The following is an 18,843-nucleotide window of genomic DNA, read 5'->3' as shown; positions in this document are numbered from 1 at the left end:
TTTTCCCCAGTAAGCATCCCAAAGAAGACATGACAATGGAGTGTCTTACAGCAGTTAGATCTACCGCAGGTTTGACCCTGGCTCATGTTTGATCAAAGAGCTCTGCCATAACATCGAAGTACCTCCGATGGACAACATGATACTTACTAGATACATTGATCCTAGAATCTCAACTCCAGAACCTTCAGTGTGATACCGGACAAGAATTCCATTGTTCGATGTAACGCCATCGTGATAGGAAACGGTCGAGAACGAAGGCCAAAGCGTTACTTCGGCTCTGTTCTGTATTACAGCGCATCCAAATTCCGTTCTTGTACATGAATCCACATTCGTGTTAACAGAAAATATACTTGATGCTACATTTACTGAGTATATCGATCACAGGATCAGGAATTCCCCGTTATCATGACACCCTGTGTCCGATGCGAAAGGGTGGAAGCCAATAGAAACGCAATGTACCGATGAAGATGCGAGCAGGGATTGCTTAGATCCGGCTGTAGAAACAGCCGGAAAGAAACGAAACTTACCAGAAGATTGAAGTGAGTGATGGAAACCAAGCGACCAACCTCACACTCACTCTCCCCTGAACTTGGAGTCTTGAGTAGTGTGATATCCCTAGTGGACATCGAAACAATCTCGGCCAACTAATGATGGTGTGAAAGACGTTGAATCATGCGATATCTCGATCGAACAGATCGTGATGGTCTCGCTTATAATGTGAAAGCGATATTGTATCTCCTCTTACGTGATAGGCCAGGCAAGGGAGGAGATAAATTCGCCGGTGGCTTAGCTTGCCGGTAGATCAAGAACTCTGAAGTGGTTGGCCAGGAGTCATCGCGCAACATCAGTAGCTTACCACAAGGCTCTGTCAAGTTGAGCTCATCCAAGCTCTTGGCATCAATCCGGCTGTAGTGGCTCGTATCCATAGTCCACTTTCACCCACCCACTCACTGCAGAGAATGATCGGAGCAGGCCCGTTCAGCTACAGTAGCAGGAGCCGAGAGTCCGGAGCATCCAATTCTCTAATGCGATTGGATGCCGAGTTGGTGGGAACTTGGGATAGACGAGTCTCTTAGTTGATGTAACGAGCAGGGCAGACGATGTTAGTGGATAACCTGTAACTGCGAAGGATTGCCGAGATATCTGTGCAAAGTTGCCCATATTCCTGGAAGAAGTCGATGTTCTGAAACGGCCGGTTCGACCTATGTCGAGTTTTGAGATAATGCACCTCAAGAAGACGCATGGCATGTACCGGCATGTAGTGCCTCTAGCTGAGATATCATCGTCATCGAGATTCTCTCGAGCACAGTTCACGTTCAGGCGCAGCAGGTAGCTGACGTCCCCCCACAATAGCTGTCTGGATGCCTAGGTAGTTACCGTCGGATCAACTTCAAACTGACTTCTGCGGCTCAATTGACTAATCCATGTGGACCTTGCAGCTTTTGTAACGGGCGCGGAAGACACGGAAGATCACCACTGCCCGTCTGCTTCCTCATCGCTCGGGACTTTGGAGAGTCACTGCCAAAGAATAGACCTTCGGCTGCCGTTGAACCCGAACCCGAAGTTCCAAGGTCAAAGTTAAAGCCCAGAGCAAGGAAGTTGACGGTCATGATGAACTGTAACTGGGTCCTTGGCGGCGCGCCCGCACCTTGGAAGTTCCGGACATAATCAAGACCACATGGCATGACCAAGGGAGCAGAATAACCTCAAGGTAGCGGTTGACAAGTACCGAATAGTACTTTTAGACAGCATACACTGGTGCAGCTTTAGTGTTTCTGCAATGTCTTTCATCATATCGCGATGGATGACATTCATGTTTTGGTGACGAAATACGCCATACGCGGCGCTGCATGATAAACGTAAACGTTCCCTCCCCGCGCTCCCGTGTTTTGAAACAGCTACCCGCGACCACTGACGTCTTTTGCAAGGCCCAGGATCTACGATAAGCGCAAATTCCTAGACATGGCCAAAAATCGGACACCTTCTGCCCTTTCAATTGAGTAATGATCGAGACATTGTGCATAGAGCGCATCATAAGGGCAATTACACGTAGCTAGAAAAATTAGGGGACGTGAGACATCAACAAGCTGAAACAAGGCGTAGAACTCACTTCTCAACGTTCATTTGCTGACCAGGTTTGCCACATGCCAATCTTGGTGAAGTCATCCATTCCTGAGCCTCGATTTTCATCTTCTTTTTCGCCTCCCCCTGATGTCGTGCCTGGCCTTTACGAAGTATCGTTTGCTCGAGTTGTGCGATTGGTCAGCAAGAGCATGAAGAGGCAAATTGCAAAGGGACGGTTTTAGGCAATCGTGTCTGATCACTGTGTTTTGGGCTTTTAAGTTTTGTGGACTGATGATCTTCATGAAATCCTGGATACCGCGGGCGCCGTCACAAGGGCTTCTTCAAAGTTCACTGCCCCTCGGCCCCGACGCCGTTATGATTACAGCACATGGAATGGGTTTGACTCTGGGGGTTGTCACGGATTACCTTGTACCTTCTGGAAGCTCAGCCTCGTTCGCTTATTAGGCAATCCCTCGGACCATTGTCAGCAGTCAACCCTGCCTATATCCCGCCAAGACCCCAACACGAAGTGACTCATCTCCAGTGTCATGATTTTGTCATCAGTAGAAAAAGGAAGAAAGAACGCGGTTGTGAATGCCAGGGATCAGGGACCGTTGAGACTAGCATGACCAAAAATCTCGCTTATTAGTGCACAACTTGAGGATGATGATGCGAATTTCCCCAGTTCCCATGGCCCGGGCTTCGGTGAGGCCGCTCGCCAACAAATCTCACCGTCTCCAGTAATATTTCACGTCAGAATTGTAATATTTGTGGAAATTCATGAGGCTGAAAATGCAGCGTGAAAGTGCAATGCTCGGACCACAATCTGGACCCAAGATGTAAAGTGGATGCTGTTTAGGCTCGGTATCAAAATTTCACAGGGCAAAGTGAGACATGCACGATAATCAAGGCTGCAGGATATGGAGACGGCAAAAAGTAGTATTCAGCCTCAATAAGAGACTCCTATGGTAGATTGTTCGGTAGAGTAAGAAGAATGCCGCCCAAGGACAGGGAGAGAGTAATAGTAGAGTAATATGTAGTAGAAAGATCCATGTGAGATGTGTGTCCAACACAATATCCAAGCCGTAAGTCCCATAATCCCATACTTCCTAATCCCATAAAACCCAAGAATGATCGCTTTTATCGCTTTCCCAAAAGTCCCAAGGCTCATATAGACAAAAACTCCAGGCCCCCATTGATGTGTATAGACATGGAAAGAAAAAAGTCAAGCCCGGATAATGGGCCGAAGGATGTTAAAACAGCCGTAAGATGTCATTCAAAGAAAGAAAAGAAGCAGATGGTATGTGCTGAAATGGGGTATCGACGAAATATCATGACATGAATGAAATAAACAAAAGATGAGAGGGTATGTTGAGTGAGTGGTGTAAGGTGATAGTAGTTTAGAAGCTGTTGCGGTCCTGCTCGCATCGCTGGTTGTCAAGGTCATCCTTGTGAAAGACAATGCCACGACGCTTCCATCCTCCGCGCCGAATAAAGTTGTCGACGCTGTCAAGGGAGCGCATGGGAGGACGCTTAGGTGCCAGACCAGGTCGGGCAGTGTAAGTTGTGTTAATAGAGACAGGCTTCAGTGCGTGGCGTGATAGACGACGCATCTCAAGGACTGAAGCATCATCGGTCTCATCTTCAGAGTCTTCAGACTGAGTGACTTCGGAGTCATCCTCCTCGTCCTCAAAGGTCTGGATGCTCTGGATAGTAGATTCGGACCAGCGAGACTTGGGCATCGGTGGTCGTTTTGATAGTGTTGTAAAGAAGTAATCCCTTGGCTCATTGCCCTCCTCATCAGCAGCATCCATTGGGCTAACATGAGGAGGCAGAGCCATCTCAGTTGGTTGTTGAGCAGCAACATCCTGCTCGACATAGTCCTCCTCATCGACCACTGCATTGTCGGTACCATAAAAGACAGGCTCGGCATCATCCATGCGAATAAATGGTCGTTCATACAGCCTTGGTGGTGCGTGGAAGGCGGGGTGTGAGGCGAGAGGATCGATTTCGGGTCGAGAAGCTGTTGGTGTTTGAAGGGATGGTGTTGATACTGCGGAGATAGTTGATGATGAAGATGATGAGAGAGAGCAGCCGGATGAGAGAGAGGATCCTGAGAATGAGACCTTTCGGATATGGAGATCTCTAGGGCGGCGAGACGATTTTCGTCGCTGGCCGAAGCCGTGTAGTACGTGCATGTTGCTGTGGTTGTGGTTGTGTGGTGTAAGTGAATTGGTTATCTAAACCAATTGGTGGTGGTCAGGTCGACGTATTAGTAACCGGAGTCGCAAGTCGTATACGTCCTGGAGTGGTGATGGCTGAAAGAGTCCGGTAGTGGTGGGTGGTAGGTTGAATTAATATAAAGTGTAAGTATTACGGACGATATTATAACATCGATGTAATGCTCATGAGAATTCAAGGCTACCAGGGCCGAACTTGGTTGTTGAGGTCAGGACCCGAGATAACCGGGGGGGAGTGCGCAAGTCTATAAATAATGAACCCATCGTATTTTATCGTTGAGTGTGAGTAAGTGTGAGCGTGAGTGAGAGTGCAGCTGGAGCTTACGGGGCCATGAACGTCATCCACCGAACCGTCACAGCCGAAGTGGGCGTGGGATCCCTGCACGCCCAGAGTCTAAGGTTGGTACTTGCACGTACCTGGAGACCTGATCTTGTCCCCTGGCCCTGGTCTTGGCCAGATCTCCACTCTGATCTTGTCTTTGACGCAGTTTTTCTCAAAGATTCCCATGCTCTCTACACACGACAGGGGTGTCCCGCTGATCAACGTCCCCTGTCTCTCAAGAACCGAGTATGTACCTGCGAGTACCTGAATTGAGGTTACTTTTCGGAGCATCGAGGAACAGGTCAGAACAAAGTCTATGGCATGTTTCGTCCGAACCTTTCGACGAAACATCTATCGCCAACTATACCAGAATCCAGGAATTGATCCCATGAACACGCCTCATTCTTCTCATCGGACTCATCACCATCAAAGTGGACACCGCCTTTTCTTTTTTTTTTTTTTTTTATCTTCTCCGTCTATCTCAGTCTCCATCCACCAAAAAAAACTGTCAGCCTCTGGGTCTGGGCCCTCACTGTACCTGACTTAGAAATGCTGTGCCTGGTACCTTACCTCTCGTTAGACCACGCCTCAAAAGCCTCTTTTTCCAAGACAAGTCATCAGGCCCAGCGCCAACTGGTAGCTCCCGAGCTGGAACCGAAACTTTCACGTCTATCACCATTTGCTTCTTTAACTCTCCCTTGACTTCAGCCCTTTTCGACAAGGTCACCGCCAATTCTCGTTAGGCTGCCTCCCACCCATGTAACTGCGGAGGTTGTCTAGTCACGACGTGTCTGATTAATATTGATGATATCGATTGGAAAAAGGGAAAAAAGCAAATACTCCAAAAAGGCCCGTGCTTGAAGATTCCGGTCCAGAATTCTCGCTCCCAATTGAAATGCCTGGTCCATGTTCAGAAGCATAAGATGCAGGGCGAACAACATGTAGAAATGAAACAAAAGCAAAATGTCTTGAGCGTGAACTTGAGTCTGAGTGTAAGCCAATTCAATTCCCGGGTCTGGGAATCAAACTCATCGTGAGATACAGGTAGAGTACAATTGGTATACGAATGAAGTCGATACAAGCTCTTTCAGGTATAAGCTGATAGCAGATCATGCTGTCACTGAGCATAAAATTTGTTGGTTGGCGGTTTCGTGTGCACGCCAGCGCAGATCTGTTGCTGTAATGCATTGCACAGCAAGTTGTCGTGGCACCAAAGGGCGATAACTGGACGTCACTTATTGCGCATCTTTTCGCGACTCCAGTAACAGATCATCCATTTCAAAACCACGACATGCGTAGAGCGGCCACTCCGACCGTTTGCTTACCCGTTGCGTTTGTCGTTGCCATAGAATTAAGAAGTAGCTCCGAGGAGCCAACAACAACTCTCAGCTACGGTTTCGCGCGCCAGCCGAAACTCTATTGCAGCATTTTTTTCAGCTATTCATCCATCGTGGATGGGGATAGAGATGGAGATGGAGATGGAGACTGGAGTCAAATGGAGCTCACTAACCACCAACAGCAGATGAATGAATGTCTTCACCGCTCGCTCCGCACAATGTGACAACCCCCTTGCGTCCCAAGACCAGACGAGAGGCGGCGCCGCTCGTTCGGTGGAGGGGTTCACAGCGGTGCCAAGACGCCGTGTGGGTGTCAACGATCAGGTACGCCGACGATGAAGCAGCTTCTCGACCTTGATGCAGGTACCGTAGGGATTCTCAGACAAAAAGTGCTTTGTTCGCGATCGCGTAGGCTAATCTCTAGCAGAATCGATATTCAATCTGCGCTTGCATCCGCCCTTGCTACTAAACCCTACAAGCTGAATCTACACCCAGCAACCATCATTTCACTCTCTCGCTATTGCCAGTCGAGCTGAGATCTATCGAGATGCTCTAACCCCAATGTATGTGTACGCTACTGCGCGGCGTAGACTATGTGTGTATCACCCACATGAAATGGTCGACCTAACTTGTGATGCGATTTCTCACCTGCATCGTGCATGAGACTACCTATCCCGTGCCCTCTCATGTGCCCCTCATCTTCATTCTTCCCCAGACAATTGACTCTGTCTTTGTCTTCCGCACTAGGAATGACGGCCGGGCCAAGCATTCGAAGCAATTCACAGTGACAGCGGTTCAGCCTCTTTCCGGTCACAAGCGCGATTACAGAGTTGGCGGTGGAGGATGTTTCATTTTTCCCATTTGCAATTAAGAAAATAATGGGTACCGCTTCACAACGTGAATCCGAAAACGGCCAACGGTCTGTCACTGGTTAATTGAACACAGGCGGTGAATCTGCTGAACCCCTCATTCCACTTATTCGCATCCATTTCACGGTGGAGGACTCATCATGTATACTGCATCCTAGTCCTGACGATCCAGGGTCTCGTCGTGGAGATACGACCGGGTTTGATATTTCGAGACCGCACAAGTAAATTCGTGTAAACCATAAGAATACGATGACGATATCGGCGGAGAGAAGGTAGCGATTCCATGGAGATATCATGAGTCGCTTCTCGCTTTTTGTCTTGGCATTTGATAAACGAGATGAAAAAGGGCTCGGCAGTGCTGGCCTCCGGCTCCGAGGCCGAACAATCACGGACACGATGAGACTGAATTAGTATCGTGAAGAGTAAACATGACCGAGCCCCAGTCCGGATGTACTCACGATGTTGCAAAGTCAGGTAATCTCCCTCCCTGCGATGCAGATCGTTAATTCTTTCTAGCTGAAGGATCTTGAAAGTATTTTGCTTCTCGCAAACACCTTGTAGTCCGGACTTGGTGAAGCCGGACTGGGGCGTGGTGGCGTCGTGACAGTTAGTGCCCGCAAGCCCGTGCCATTGGCCCGTCTGGGCGTCGAATCCACGAAGGCTCATTTATCGCTGTCTCCGAACGCAGCTGAGCTGAAGATTATCGTAGCATCGGGAATATGTTTTCTTTTTTTCCTGCCAACTATTGCTTCTTTGTCAATTTTCAGGATCGGGCATCGAGATATCACATCGTTGCTGTAGAATCCCAGAGTCTGCAATTAAAAGAAGAAAAACTTCCCTGGATCAAAGATCAAAAGTGACAGGGAAAATCAGGGTATCTGCGAATATGCAGGATTAATTGATGCATCCACTCATAATAAACTTTCTTATTGACCCTTTGCCTTGGTCTGGCAGTGTTTTCTGACTCGGCAGCTAACTGTGAGGTTACATAGATCTCCATTCCCAATTATAGCCTGCTATAGGTCCCTTCTCTCATGCAAGTTAATTGCAATTACCAACACCACGGTTATCCTTGCGTGTCTGAGTCTGGATCTAGAACACAATTTAATTACGATGCCAACCAGCAACTTTTTTAGTTCCCGTCTTTCAATCTGTTTGCTATGCTCGTGCTTGCGTTGTTATTGGATTCCCGTATCGGGGAACCAACGTTGGCATTTCGCAACTCCGAGCAATTCTGACATGAGAAAAAGGTGCTAATTGCCGAATTGGCTTGGCATGGCCAGACATATGACCTACAGACAGGGGGCCAAGCAAACTTTCCAAGATTTCTCTGTCCACTCACATGCGAGTTTGTCGAAACACCATGATATCTAGGCCGATTGCTACCCTATACGAACTGGTGTGCCTACTGGGCAAAACGTTATCGTATTCTTGTTAATGTACTGCGCCTTGTTCGGCTGCTCGGATGGCGGAAACAATCGTATGAATGCAATACGACCACACACACTTGGGATGATTTCCAGGTGCTGAAACGTGTGCGTGTACCTTGCATTTTTGCGATGGGTTCACCACCATCTCTTGACGTTAATGATAGTCACGATCACCATCGCCTCCGACCGCCATTCAGCGACGAGCAGATACCTTCAATGACATTCATGTAAATATCAAATTGTCATTGGCCACAACCCCTCCTCTATAACCCCCCGGTGTTTGAACGGCTTGCCTCTATCTTGATTTCGGTCCTTCCCCATTGATAATCAATATCATCATCATCGACCCGATGTACGGCCACATTCTCCTTTCTCGACATCATCTTATCACGATTACAACTCATATGTTCGTGACAATCTCCTGACGATCACCAACTAATGAAGAAATGTCTCGGTTGAATTTGAGGTCAATCGATAGAGCCTAATCCTCCAATTGACACTCAGGACGATCAGTCCAACGCGGGTACCGGTGTGGCGCTCTGGCCCCTGCAGAGCTGCGCTACCTTTACAATCGTGAGCTAAAGCAGCACCATTTGAAGCTTTATTCATTGACTACGCGTCTTCCCGCTCGATAGCTGCCTCTCTGGCGTGTCTCTTAGCAGCTTTAGCTAACCTTAGCCTTGGCCTTGTGCTGTGATATCTTGGCCTCGTCAGCCAATGTGATGATACCTCAGCCACTCATTGGGATGCTAGGCTGTGAGGAGACGAGGCTCGAGCGTCGCGTCCCCTCGATCGACGATGAGATGAACTGTCAATTGAGGGGATCACGCAGTGCGATTAAGACGGGACAATTTGAAACCCATGATAGTAATCAGAAATACAAGTACATGGCAAGGTAAGTACTGCGATACTGACGATGGCCAGGCTAAGCCTTGTTTAACGGATCAAGCTTAGACTTGGAAATTGTGAGATGTAGGGGCATTGTGTCAACGTGACCCGATGTAAGGGATGATTTGAAGCAATTGACTGATGGCAGACCGCCAAATGAAGATATTCTGTGCCTTGGTACCGCCTTGTATCGATTGTCTGTCCAAATGCGTGTTGCGGTAGGGTACATATTGCACCTACTAGTGCTTGCAGTGCGTGATATATGCACCTCACAAAACTGACTTACATATGCAAGTCTCATAGCTGCAAGCCTTGTAGTTTCGAGTCTCTTGTTCGATGTTGTCAATTTTGAGGCATCTCCTTCTCGCATTGTCCACCCGTTTCAAACCTGTGAAACATCTCACCCTCCAATAACCTAGAATCAAGATCGAACTTCCATAGACTCATCGATGCTTTGTCAGTCTGACGTTAGATGTCCTCACTTCAGTCTCGATCCCTATCTGACAACTTGTCTCTGATATCCCTTTGACCATTCGACTGGGTCAAACAGTGACGTTACGGCTCGTCCCTGCAGCCTCAAACCTGCTAATTCCCGGACCCTCCGATCGAAACAATTGGGGAGCCGGGCGGATTTCACTCAACGCGATACGGAACTAGAGACAGATAACGCGATCTCATTCCCAAACGCCTAAACGCCTTTGATGCCATTTACATATGGTACATTGTCCTCCTTGGCGACCCTTGCTTCCCGGTGTTTCAGAAACAACCGCGACACTGAGGGCAGGAAGATGTAATGACGTCGATGCGGTCGTGATCGTGGTCTTTTGCAACCTTCACAGGAGATCGATCTTGATGGCATCGACGATTTTCTCAAGTTCGTGATAGCTTTCCATACACGCAAAGCAAGGGAGCATGTACAGCCTCATTTACAACACGCCATCATTCTCACCAGGAAGTCTCTTCACACGCTTCTGTTCCCAATCGTCAAGGTCCTTGCCAGCAAGTCTCTGTTTCCAAGAATTAGTGAATTGCACATCTCAAGCAACATTCTTCCTCCTGTTCCAAGACTAAGACGTACGTAGTACTCCTCCTTCATGTCCACCTTCCTTGCAGACCGGCGCACATTGAGTTCCTCGTCCTTGGTCATCTGGCGCACCTTGCGGTCGTAGCGTTCGTAGCGGACAGCAGTGGCTGGGGTGAGGACGAAGGAACCAGCGACAATGACGGCCATGAAGGGCAGGCCAAACATGAGGAAGGGATGCTTGTTCATGAGGGTGCGGTACCGCATGCCGATGCTGTTCATGTCGGCCGCGGACCGGAACTTTTTGCTCTGAAACGCCGGCATCGTGGGTCAATTGTCGGTCGGTAGGGCTAACGAAATCAGTGTAGGATATCGGAAGCTCCGTGAGCCACTTCGGACGCGAAAGGTCGTAACGTTTGTTGGTGAGCAGACAAAACGAGTTCGGGCAGTTGTGGAGAGGCAATTGCGAGTAATGCCTGACTGATAGCACGGTTAATACACGCCGGGTATGGTCTGGTCTAATTTGAAGTGTGGAGAGACGAGAATTGGCCAAAAGGAAGAGTTTGATTTGATTCACGAGGTCTGAGGTCAACTCCGACAAGATGAACTGACTTCATCGCCGAAGTCCCACTTTTACCGCTCCGAGCGATCTAGTCTATGGCCTGTGCGCGTTTACTTTTTCCCGGACCGACGCCAGCATGGAGATTTCCGACTGCCGGACCTCGAATTTCAGGGTCCAGACTCCACTCTCAATGCTGGAGCCGAGACAAACGGCTCTTGACTAATAACAAAGAATTTATCACATCTGAAGGATGTCTACCAACACAGACCACTTGTTATTTGCCACTAGCTACGATAAAATTTCCTTTCAGCCTCATGTTGACCGAAATTGAGGGTCTAGATGTCCTCATGTATCGTCTTGTACCACACCAAAAGGACGTGTACGGCGCCCAAGCTGTTGAGACCGGGTAACTCCATGTTGCCTGGAAATAAGATGACTCACTTGTGCTATTGGACCCCGAATTCTGTCTGGCATATCCTGGAGAGTCAGTGACACTTCAACGGGCTTGGACTCGTGCGACCGCCCTGGGAACGCCTTCACGGCGCCCAACGTCAAGCACATGCGCCCGTGCTTCTTGGTCTAGACACTCAGGTCTTCAAATTTCTTCCAGAATCTGTTCCGTGCTTCTTCTAGTTAGGAACGGAACGGGCGGTTGCAAACTTTTCTTTTTCAAAGCCTGAACCCTGTTTGTTGATGAATGAAAAGCAACGGCGTTGAAATTTAGACTGCCTAGACTTTAGCTCGAATATTTCGGACATTTGGTTGAGTGGCTAATGCCTTAACGGGTCTATTGACCGTTGAAAGTGGCTGCGTCAATCAACCAAGGGTCTTTTCTTATTACCGTCTTGGTGCCACGTTACATATCGTTCAATAACGAGGTTGAGTTACCGAACATGGCCGAGGAAGACACGCGTATGCTCCTGTTGTAATAAGCCGTGATTAGCAATGCAAAATTATGAGAAGTGAACACTGTCGGATAATTGGAGACCATAGTTTATTGAACGATACTGGCTTTTGTTCTGGTATTGAAAGCACTAACATAGATACTCCCTAGGAGCATTGAGCGGGATACCTGAAGTGAAGGGAGGGTCGAGGGAGAGAAACAACTTTGGGGCGCTTGAAGGCCCAAGGCGCCACTTGGATGTTAAGCCGTCTCTTCATGGCACAAGAACTGTTTGATCATCTTTTGCATATCTTTTCGGGGATACATGGCGAGCGGATGGCCTCCTTCAGCCTGGCAACCCGGATGAGTGTCACTCAATTCTGTTTCACAACCCCTAGGGTAATGCACAAGACATCGCACAAGGTGTGACTTCTTCCGGCTGGATTGACCTTTATATCATCTCGGCTTTGTCATCAGCCCTTTTGCTGAGCTTTGTGAAGATAACTGGTTATTCCCGGGCATGGGCAAACTTCCGGCCGAGCACAATCTTGGGAAGAAAGACATTTGAGCCCGAACCAATCCGTAGGGCATTGCTAAGAAGAGGATCTATCTGGAATAGGCTGTGACAAGTTGCAGCTCCAGAGCATCGAGTACCCCTTCGTGCTCTTGTAGTCCTCTGTGCCCAACTTGAAGATTATTCTTTTCCAATAAGACCTTCGAATGTCCATGGTCGAAATGTTCATGACCTCGAGGTACAGGAAAGGTCCACAAACCCCCAACCTCCAACTGACATAGCTTCAGACGGCACACTGAGGCCAAACAAGCACAGGAAAGACATTTGTAAATGGGGTTGTAAACCATTGATAGTGTTACATCTTTTCAGTGCAGAAATTCAGCAACTAGCTCCCAATTAATACGCTTTAAGTTCCTTGTTATATAGTTACCTCACTCATAAGATTCCAGTATTACTCCTTGTTTCGAGGACTGGAAACTGGTTCAAATGATCACGTATGTTATTACCATTTACAGTAGTGAAGCAACTGTTATCTAGTAACTGTAAAGTCACTGAGTTTCATAAGTGCCTTGGAAAGCCCAGAAGTAGTAATACGAGGTATTCGTGTGTTGTTTGTCACTCTCCGTGTAACTCTATTAACCGAATGTTTTCTTCTTTCTCTTTCTCCCTTACCAATGACTTTCGGTAGGATGATAGTTGCAATAAATTATATGACATAATTCCATGTAATTACTTCTATATTCCAGCTTCTCCTTTCTTCATGTTGCTCGAGACACTCACAGTCAAGTGTTATGGTTAGTGTAGCTCCCGCGTTAACCTTGCAAGTTTTCTGGCTGCTGGAATCACCACATGTACGCCCTTTCCTCCTAATTATATATCCAGTATAGAGTATATCGATCAGTAGATGAAACGTAAGAGTGTTGAGTCGCTTCAATCTTCATATATCTTAATAGTTCTCGCTTGTTAGAAATGACAGCATTGGCTTTCCTTCGACCGGTGAGGTTATGTGAGTCAAGCCACTTTCACTTGGTTCATCATTGGTAGCTAGAGTACAAGAAACCACTAGATATATTTTATTTTGTCTTGGAATTATCAGCATTGTTTAATGCTGTATCATGGAATTCCACATAATTCAGCAGGAAATCAGTGGAATTGTGCAGGGTAAGCAGCTTGTCAGAGGCTAGGGTACTCTCAGTTTCTACTTGTATCTGCCACTAAACTCTCCACTTGATATCGACACAATCATTGGACAATCTAACTTTAACCCTTCCATTCATGTCCAATCAACCACAGCAAACCAACAACGATTCAATATCCTACAGACACTTCCTTCGCTACCTTTGCATCTTTGCTGCTCCATTAGCGTTTCTCTTCATATTCGAATTCTTTTCCACCAGGACCGAACCAGAGACTCAGCCAGAAGTCAAGATGTCAGGAAAACTCCCTCTCGTCTTCCCTGCGGCATCCCGCCACACGGCTACCGTCATCTTTGTGCATGGCCTGGGTGACACTGGCCATGGCTGGGCAAGTGCTGTTGAGAACTGGCGCCGACGAGAGAAGCTCAGTGAAGTCAAGTTCATTCTGCCTCATGCTCCTGAAATTCCCATCACCGTGGTGAGTTGACCTTCGAGGAGCCTGTTCAAGACTCAACTAACACGTTTAGAACATGGGAATGAGAATGCCTGGATGGTTTGACGTTGTAAGTTCCTCTGGTACATTTGATTGGCTACCCTAACACGAAGCAGAAACAACTCGGCGGAGATGTTGATAGCCTGGTCCGCAATGAGGATACAGAGGGTATTAAGCGAAGTCAAAAGTACTTCCATGATCTCATCCAAGAGGAGGTTAACTCTGGCATCCCCCCTGAGCGTATTGTTCTTGGAGGTTTCTCCCAGGGAGGCGCCATGTCACTCCTTGCTGGTCTCACCTGCACAAGCAAGCTGGGCGGTATTGTCGGCCTTTCATCATGGCTTCTCCTGTCCAAAACCTTTGCCGACCTTGTCAAGCCCACGGATGCAAACCGCCAGACTCCTGTGATGATGTTCCATGGCGATGCGGACCCTATCGTTCCTTTCCAGCGTGGAAAGCTGAGTGCCGACCTGCTTAAGGAGCTTGGCTACGATGTGACATTCAAGACTTACCCGTAAGTGACCAGTGCCATATTAACAAGTTGATGCTAACTCTTGATAGTGGTATGGGTCACTCTGCTTGTCTTGAGGAGCTTGATGAGGTTGAGGCGTTCCTGAGAAAGCAATTGCCTCCCAAGAACTAAAGTCATAGATGGTACAGGCCTCATATAGTATAGACGTATAAACCTTTGAAGACAGAACACTCTCTTGTGCGAAATAGAAGACAATAGACAGTCTATCAACCGCCAAAGGTTTCCAAAAACTTGGTACCACATTATTATACCACGAGATGTGAAGGGGCCAATCATATGGACTTCATATGCCGCGTGCTCCATATCTGATATCGCTCATCGAAACCTCGTGATGCCAAAAGATCTCCAAAATCTCCGTATGAATGGATGAATGCCCGCCAAATGACGTGCGCTCCACTACTGAGTGCCTCAGAACGCCCTACCGAGTTGCATGATAAGGCCGGGCCACTAAGTGCCCTAACGCCTAGCGCACGCGAACCTTCTATCGGTGGGGAGATGGGCTCGAAACAGCACACCCTTGATCCTGGACCACTTCTTCTCCAACATTCGCCAACCGAAACCTTGGTAGAGTCGACAACCTTGACCGTCACTTGTCAAATCTAAATTGACGCATCGACATCATTGTTGTGAAGCACACTACGATATCTGAAGTTGTGCCGTTTGTGCGCCTGGAAGAACCAGTCTCACAAGCCCGAGCATACCCCGATGATCGACCGCCCAAAGTAAACAAATATGGCCTCCGAAACAACATCGCGTCCAGTGTCGCCGACACCGTCACAGCTACCGCCCGTTCCGGGATCGCCAGTCTATTCTCTTGCGTCGACTGCAAATCCATTATCTCAGTATAATCTGCCTTTGCCGCCACCCCCACGATCTTCACATGCTGTCCTTACAAAAGCCGACCTAGAGCTCTCTCAGCAAGCTTACTCCGATCTTGTCGCCTCCGCAAAAGGCTACCGACTGGCACTCGCCGCATTATCAACAGCCGCATCGACATTTGGATCAGCACTTGAAGCATGCGCTAGGTTAAAGGAAGCTCGCGCCGAGCCCATCGGTCCCTCTGGGACTAATATGACAGCAAGCTTTACAACCAAGGGTTCCTGCACAGCCGATACGCTTATGTCCGCCTCCGGAGTACACTACCTTGTTGCCAATCACCAACAGATCCTCTCTGAGACGGTATACCGATCCTTCGAAGTACCACTGCTCCATGACCTGGACAAGTGGCAGACCGTTATTGACGATGAAGAGGAGACGTATAAACAAAAGATCAAGGCACAAAGCAAAGAAATCAAACGACTGGAGAAAGAAGGGATGAAGTTGCATAAACAGAGGAGACGGGATGTTGGTCGATTTAGGGCACATTTAGTCGAATTGACGACAAAATTGGATGGCTTAACGACGTTGCATGCCGATCATGCACGGACACTATTGAGGGAGAGTCAAGAGACAAGTGGAAGGATTGTCGAAGCAAGCTGCAGTCTTGTACGTGCAGAAGTGGACATATTTGAAGGTCTAGCGAGGAAAGGCTGGAGCGGAGGCGGTCTGGACGATCTTCTCGAAAAGGGTCAAGATTTGTTCGCAACGGAGGAAGATATTGCGAACTTGGGCAGTGGTGGTAGCGGCGACACACCCAAGCTCTTCTCCATCCTCCCCCCTAAGAGCATACTTGCCGACACAGGATCAGATCCATCCCGGAGTCACGCTAGAGGGGACAGTCTTCTTATGGACACGGAACGGTATCAATCTCTAGCAGCACTGGCATCTGACTCTAGACCCAGTGGCGGCGTTATGAATGACAGTGACAGCGTCTTCTCAACCGACTTCAACAAACCCCGAAACGCAAGGCCGTTCTCACCACAGCCTATTCGTCGCATTCCAACAGATGTGACATATGATTCTCTAGGGGGTAGAGCAGAAGGGCTTGAAAACGGAGAAGACGAATTGAACAGGTCGGAGCTCCTGATGCCTGTAGTGGAAGCTGATGATGCAGGAGCAGAAGAGCAGCAGAATGGGGACGGTGAGCATGAAAAAGAAAATGTTCAAGAGGAGGAAACGAGAGGCCGGTCAGGATCACCAAGTTCGGTGAGAAAAAGGGCAAATTCACAGCCACTCATCACTGACGCTAGTTCAGCAGCTGCATGGAGCGGTGATGAAGAGAGGAGTCCAAGCTGAAACTGATCAAGTGGTGAAAATGACTTATACTCGTGTTCGGGTTTCATCTACAAGGGCGTTTATACGGACATTTGGGAAATATTCTCTTCACGGAGAGGCGGAAATAGATTTGCAAGAGAACTTTGCTCTTGTTTGATAGTGTACAGAACATTATGTGGATTTTCCACCCTCCATCTATTAAGCATGTCGATTAAACCAGACACTGTCCCAATTCCATAACACGCCTGACGCCAAGATCGTTATTACGCCGTGGTCAATGATCAAATTCTTCGTCTCTCGTACATTCTATCACGGCCGCCCGACGATCGTCGTCGTTTAGACGTCGACCCCTTTCGTTTGGACGCTGCTTTCAACATCTTTGGCTTCCAACGCCGACCGAACGTCCTCTAGTCGTCCTTGTCGGCATTGAGTACATCGCCGCTGAATAATCCAAAAGTAGCGTCGAGCCACCAGATAAGCTTCCAGTAGAGACTGGCCTTGCTCCAATCAAACTCGCCGGTCTCGGTTCGTGGTACTTCGTTACCGATCATGCTACCGCCGAACCACTTCACAAACGGAATAGCATTGACGACCCGTTGCATCATAGTCTGTTGAGGTAGGAGAGCTTGCTCGGCGGGAAGAATGGTAGCGCGACGGGCAGTAGGGATCCGGCGGCAGAAAACGCTGTCGCCATCGCGGATCTCCATGGGTTCGATGCTTGATGTGGTAGCTTGAGGAAGAGGGAAAGGCTCGGTGATCGTAGCAGTAGAGGCATGGGAGTTGCTGATAGTTCCAGTATCCATGGTAAAGCTAGATGTCTGCGAATGAGGAGGAGAGAGATCGAGGAGCCGGCTGTTAAACGATGTAGGCCCACTGAAGCTCTTGCGACCATTGGCAGTGGGAACAGCAGCAGGCATACTCTGTGAGCGTGAATGATCTGAGACGACCTCGATATCGGGACAAGCCTCGTCTTTGGCGGGAGGAACACCTCGGTATGGCTCAGCATAAACCAGATGACCCAGTATCCTTTGAGGGCTGGCAAAAGTAGCAGCTTCGGCAGCTTCTCTGCTTTCGAAGGTGACCTTCACCCAGTGCTCTCCGCCATCTGCGCGGTTCACCATAGCTCGCTCATCTGCTGTCAGGTTGCGACGTCGCGTAAATGCAGGGTCGCGCAACTCAGATTTGTATCGGCGTTGGCTGGCAGGAGGTTCGCGAGGGTAATCCTCCAAGATCGCGCCGGCAAGGGATTCATAGTGGGAGATAGCAGCGTACTGCTGTGTTGATGATCGGTAGCCGCGAAGGATGAGCTCGACGGGTGTTGAAGTAACAGATCGCTTGACGGGAACCTCTTCTTGCATCAAACCACTGCTCTTACGCTGAACAGTTTGAGATGGCGCTGTTGCAGCCTGGTTCGATACCCAGTCGCCAAAGAGCTTGTCTGCAGCAGCTAGTGTAGGATTTTCGCGACTGCGCGCGGGTGTTCCAGTACGCGATCGTGAACGACGTGTGGATTTACCGAACGAACCAGACTCGGCGGCGCTGCGACGTGATCGTGCGCTTCCTTGGGGAGCATCTTGTCTTTTTCGCGTTACGTTAGCATTGATTCAAATGGGCAGAGAGGAAGACATACTGGTTGAAATACATGGCATATGGTCGCTTCACACCATCATCCCCAACGTAACACTCGTCGTCAGGAACGTTGTGTAGAATGAGAGGAGCCATGATGAAGGCTTTGGTGGTAGAGGGAGCTGACAAACGGCGAGGAGGGGGTGTCGAATCGATGGGCCGTAGGGATACCGTAGGAGATACGAAACCCAAGATGGCGATGTTTGTCTGCACGAAAGGAGTTGAGGTTGCTGATGGTTGGACGAGCCGCCTGTTCACATGCCCAGTAGCAGTTTCTGAAGTTGACTTCCAATTTTTGGCGGGCTAATCTGGCAGTTGCACAGGCAACCGACCACTGAACGTAGCTGCGTTGGTGCAGTTGTGGGGCTAGTTTATCCGGCTCCGTGAACTTGAGCTTGCCAGCTGTAACAGCCAATTCTGGATGTGAGGTCTTCCAGACATTCAATAGGTAGCAGGCTCATTCTTTGTTCTACGCCTTTTGCGTTTAAGCAATATTCTTATACTCAAGTTTGCTTGATCCTTTTATCCTGCGTCGTCCTAAGTTTGTGTGCTGATTGAAGTCAGCGGTGATTGGCTCCTGAACCTTGATTGTGTCTGTGATTAGAGCTTTCTATTCGTTTGCATAAGTTCACCCAGTCTATTATACGAGCTCCAGATTTTAATGACTACACTACGTTCATAAATCAAATCCCAGCTCGAGTATCATAGCATAAAAGCGCAACCATGTCTCAGACCCCTCCACAGTCGGCTACGTAAGCAAGATTTCTGTGAT

At 48.6% G+C, this 18,843-nt stretch overlaps 5 protein-coding genes across 5 annotated transcripts; 2 read left to right on the top strand and 3 right to left on the bottom strand.

The window, feature by feature from the left end:
- Positions 1-2,985: 2,985 nt before the first annotated feature.
- Positions 2,986-4,558, bottom strand: FOBCDRAFT_220748 (uncharacterized protein). Its single transcript, XM_031179227.3, has one exon. The coding sequence runs from the start codon at positions 4,260-4,262 to the stop codon at positions 3,465-3,467; it is 798 nt and encodes a 265-aa protein (XP_031045114.2). The 5' UTR covers positions 4,263-4,558; the 3' UTR covers positions 2,986-3,464.
- Positions 4,559-10,076: 5,518 nt separating this feature from the next.
- FOBCDRAFT_200111 (cytochrome c oxidase assembly protein COX16-domain-containing protein) lies at positions 10,077-10,495 on the bottom strand (the record flags this gene model as incomplete). Its single annotated transcript, XM_031179230.2, has 2 exons — positions 10,077-10,157; positions 10,229-10,495. The coding sequence occupies 2 exons, from the start codon at positions 10,493-10,495 to the stop codon at positions 10,077-10,079; spliced, it is 348 nt and encodes a 115-aa protein (XP_031045117.1).
- A 2,854-nt stretch (positions 10,496-13,349) lies between these two features.
- Positions 13,350-14,585, top strand: FOBCDRAFT_220744 (Phospholipase/Carboxylesterase-domain-containing protein). Its single transcript, XM_031179231.3, has 4 exons — positions 13,350-13,744; positions 13,794-13,829; positions 13,876-14,273; positions 14,321-14,585. The coding sequence occupies exons 1-4, from the start codon at positions 13,406-13,408 to the stop codon at positions 14,400-14,402; spliced, it is 855 nt and encodes a 284-aa protein (XP_031045118.3). The 5' UTR covers positions 13,350-13,405; the 3' UTR covers positions 14,403-14,585.
- Positions 14,586-14,838: 253 nt separating this feature from the next.
- FOBCDRAFT_29287 (uncharacterized protein) lies at positions 14,839-16,659 on the top strand. Its single transcript, XM_031179232.3, has one exon. The coding sequence runs from the start codon at positions 15,024-15,026 to the stop codon at positions 16,464-16,466; it is 1,443 nt and encodes a 480-aa protein (XP_031045119.2). The 5' UTR covers positions 14,839-15,023; the 3' UTR covers positions 16,467-16,659.
- FOBCDRAFT_29286 (uncharacterized protein) lies at positions 16,660-18,368 on the bottom strand. The gene is made up of 2 exons (XM_031179233.3): positions 18,076-18,368; positions 16,660-18,023 (listed from the first exon to the last, which is right to left on the bottom strand). The coding sequence occupies exons 1-2, from the start codon at positions 18,165-18,167 to the stop codon at positions 16,853-16,855; spliced, it is 1,263 nt and encodes a 420-aa protein (XP_031045120.2). The 5' UTR covers positions 18,168-18,368; the 3' UTR covers positions 16,660-16,852.
- Between the last annotated feature and the right edge of the window lie 475 nt (positions 18,369-18,843).

The sequence above is a fragment of the Fusarium oxysporum genome, chromosome IV (assembly GCF_013085055.1).
Source record: "Fusarium oxysporum Fo47 chromosome IV, complete sequence".
Classification (NCBI taxonomy): Eukaryota; Fungi; Ascomycota; class Sordariomycetes; order Hypocreales; family Nectriaceae; genus Fusarium; species Fusarium oxysporum.
The sequence above is the reverse complement of the archived record's forward strand: the minus strand, read 5'-3'. Positions and strand labels throughout refer to the sequence as shown.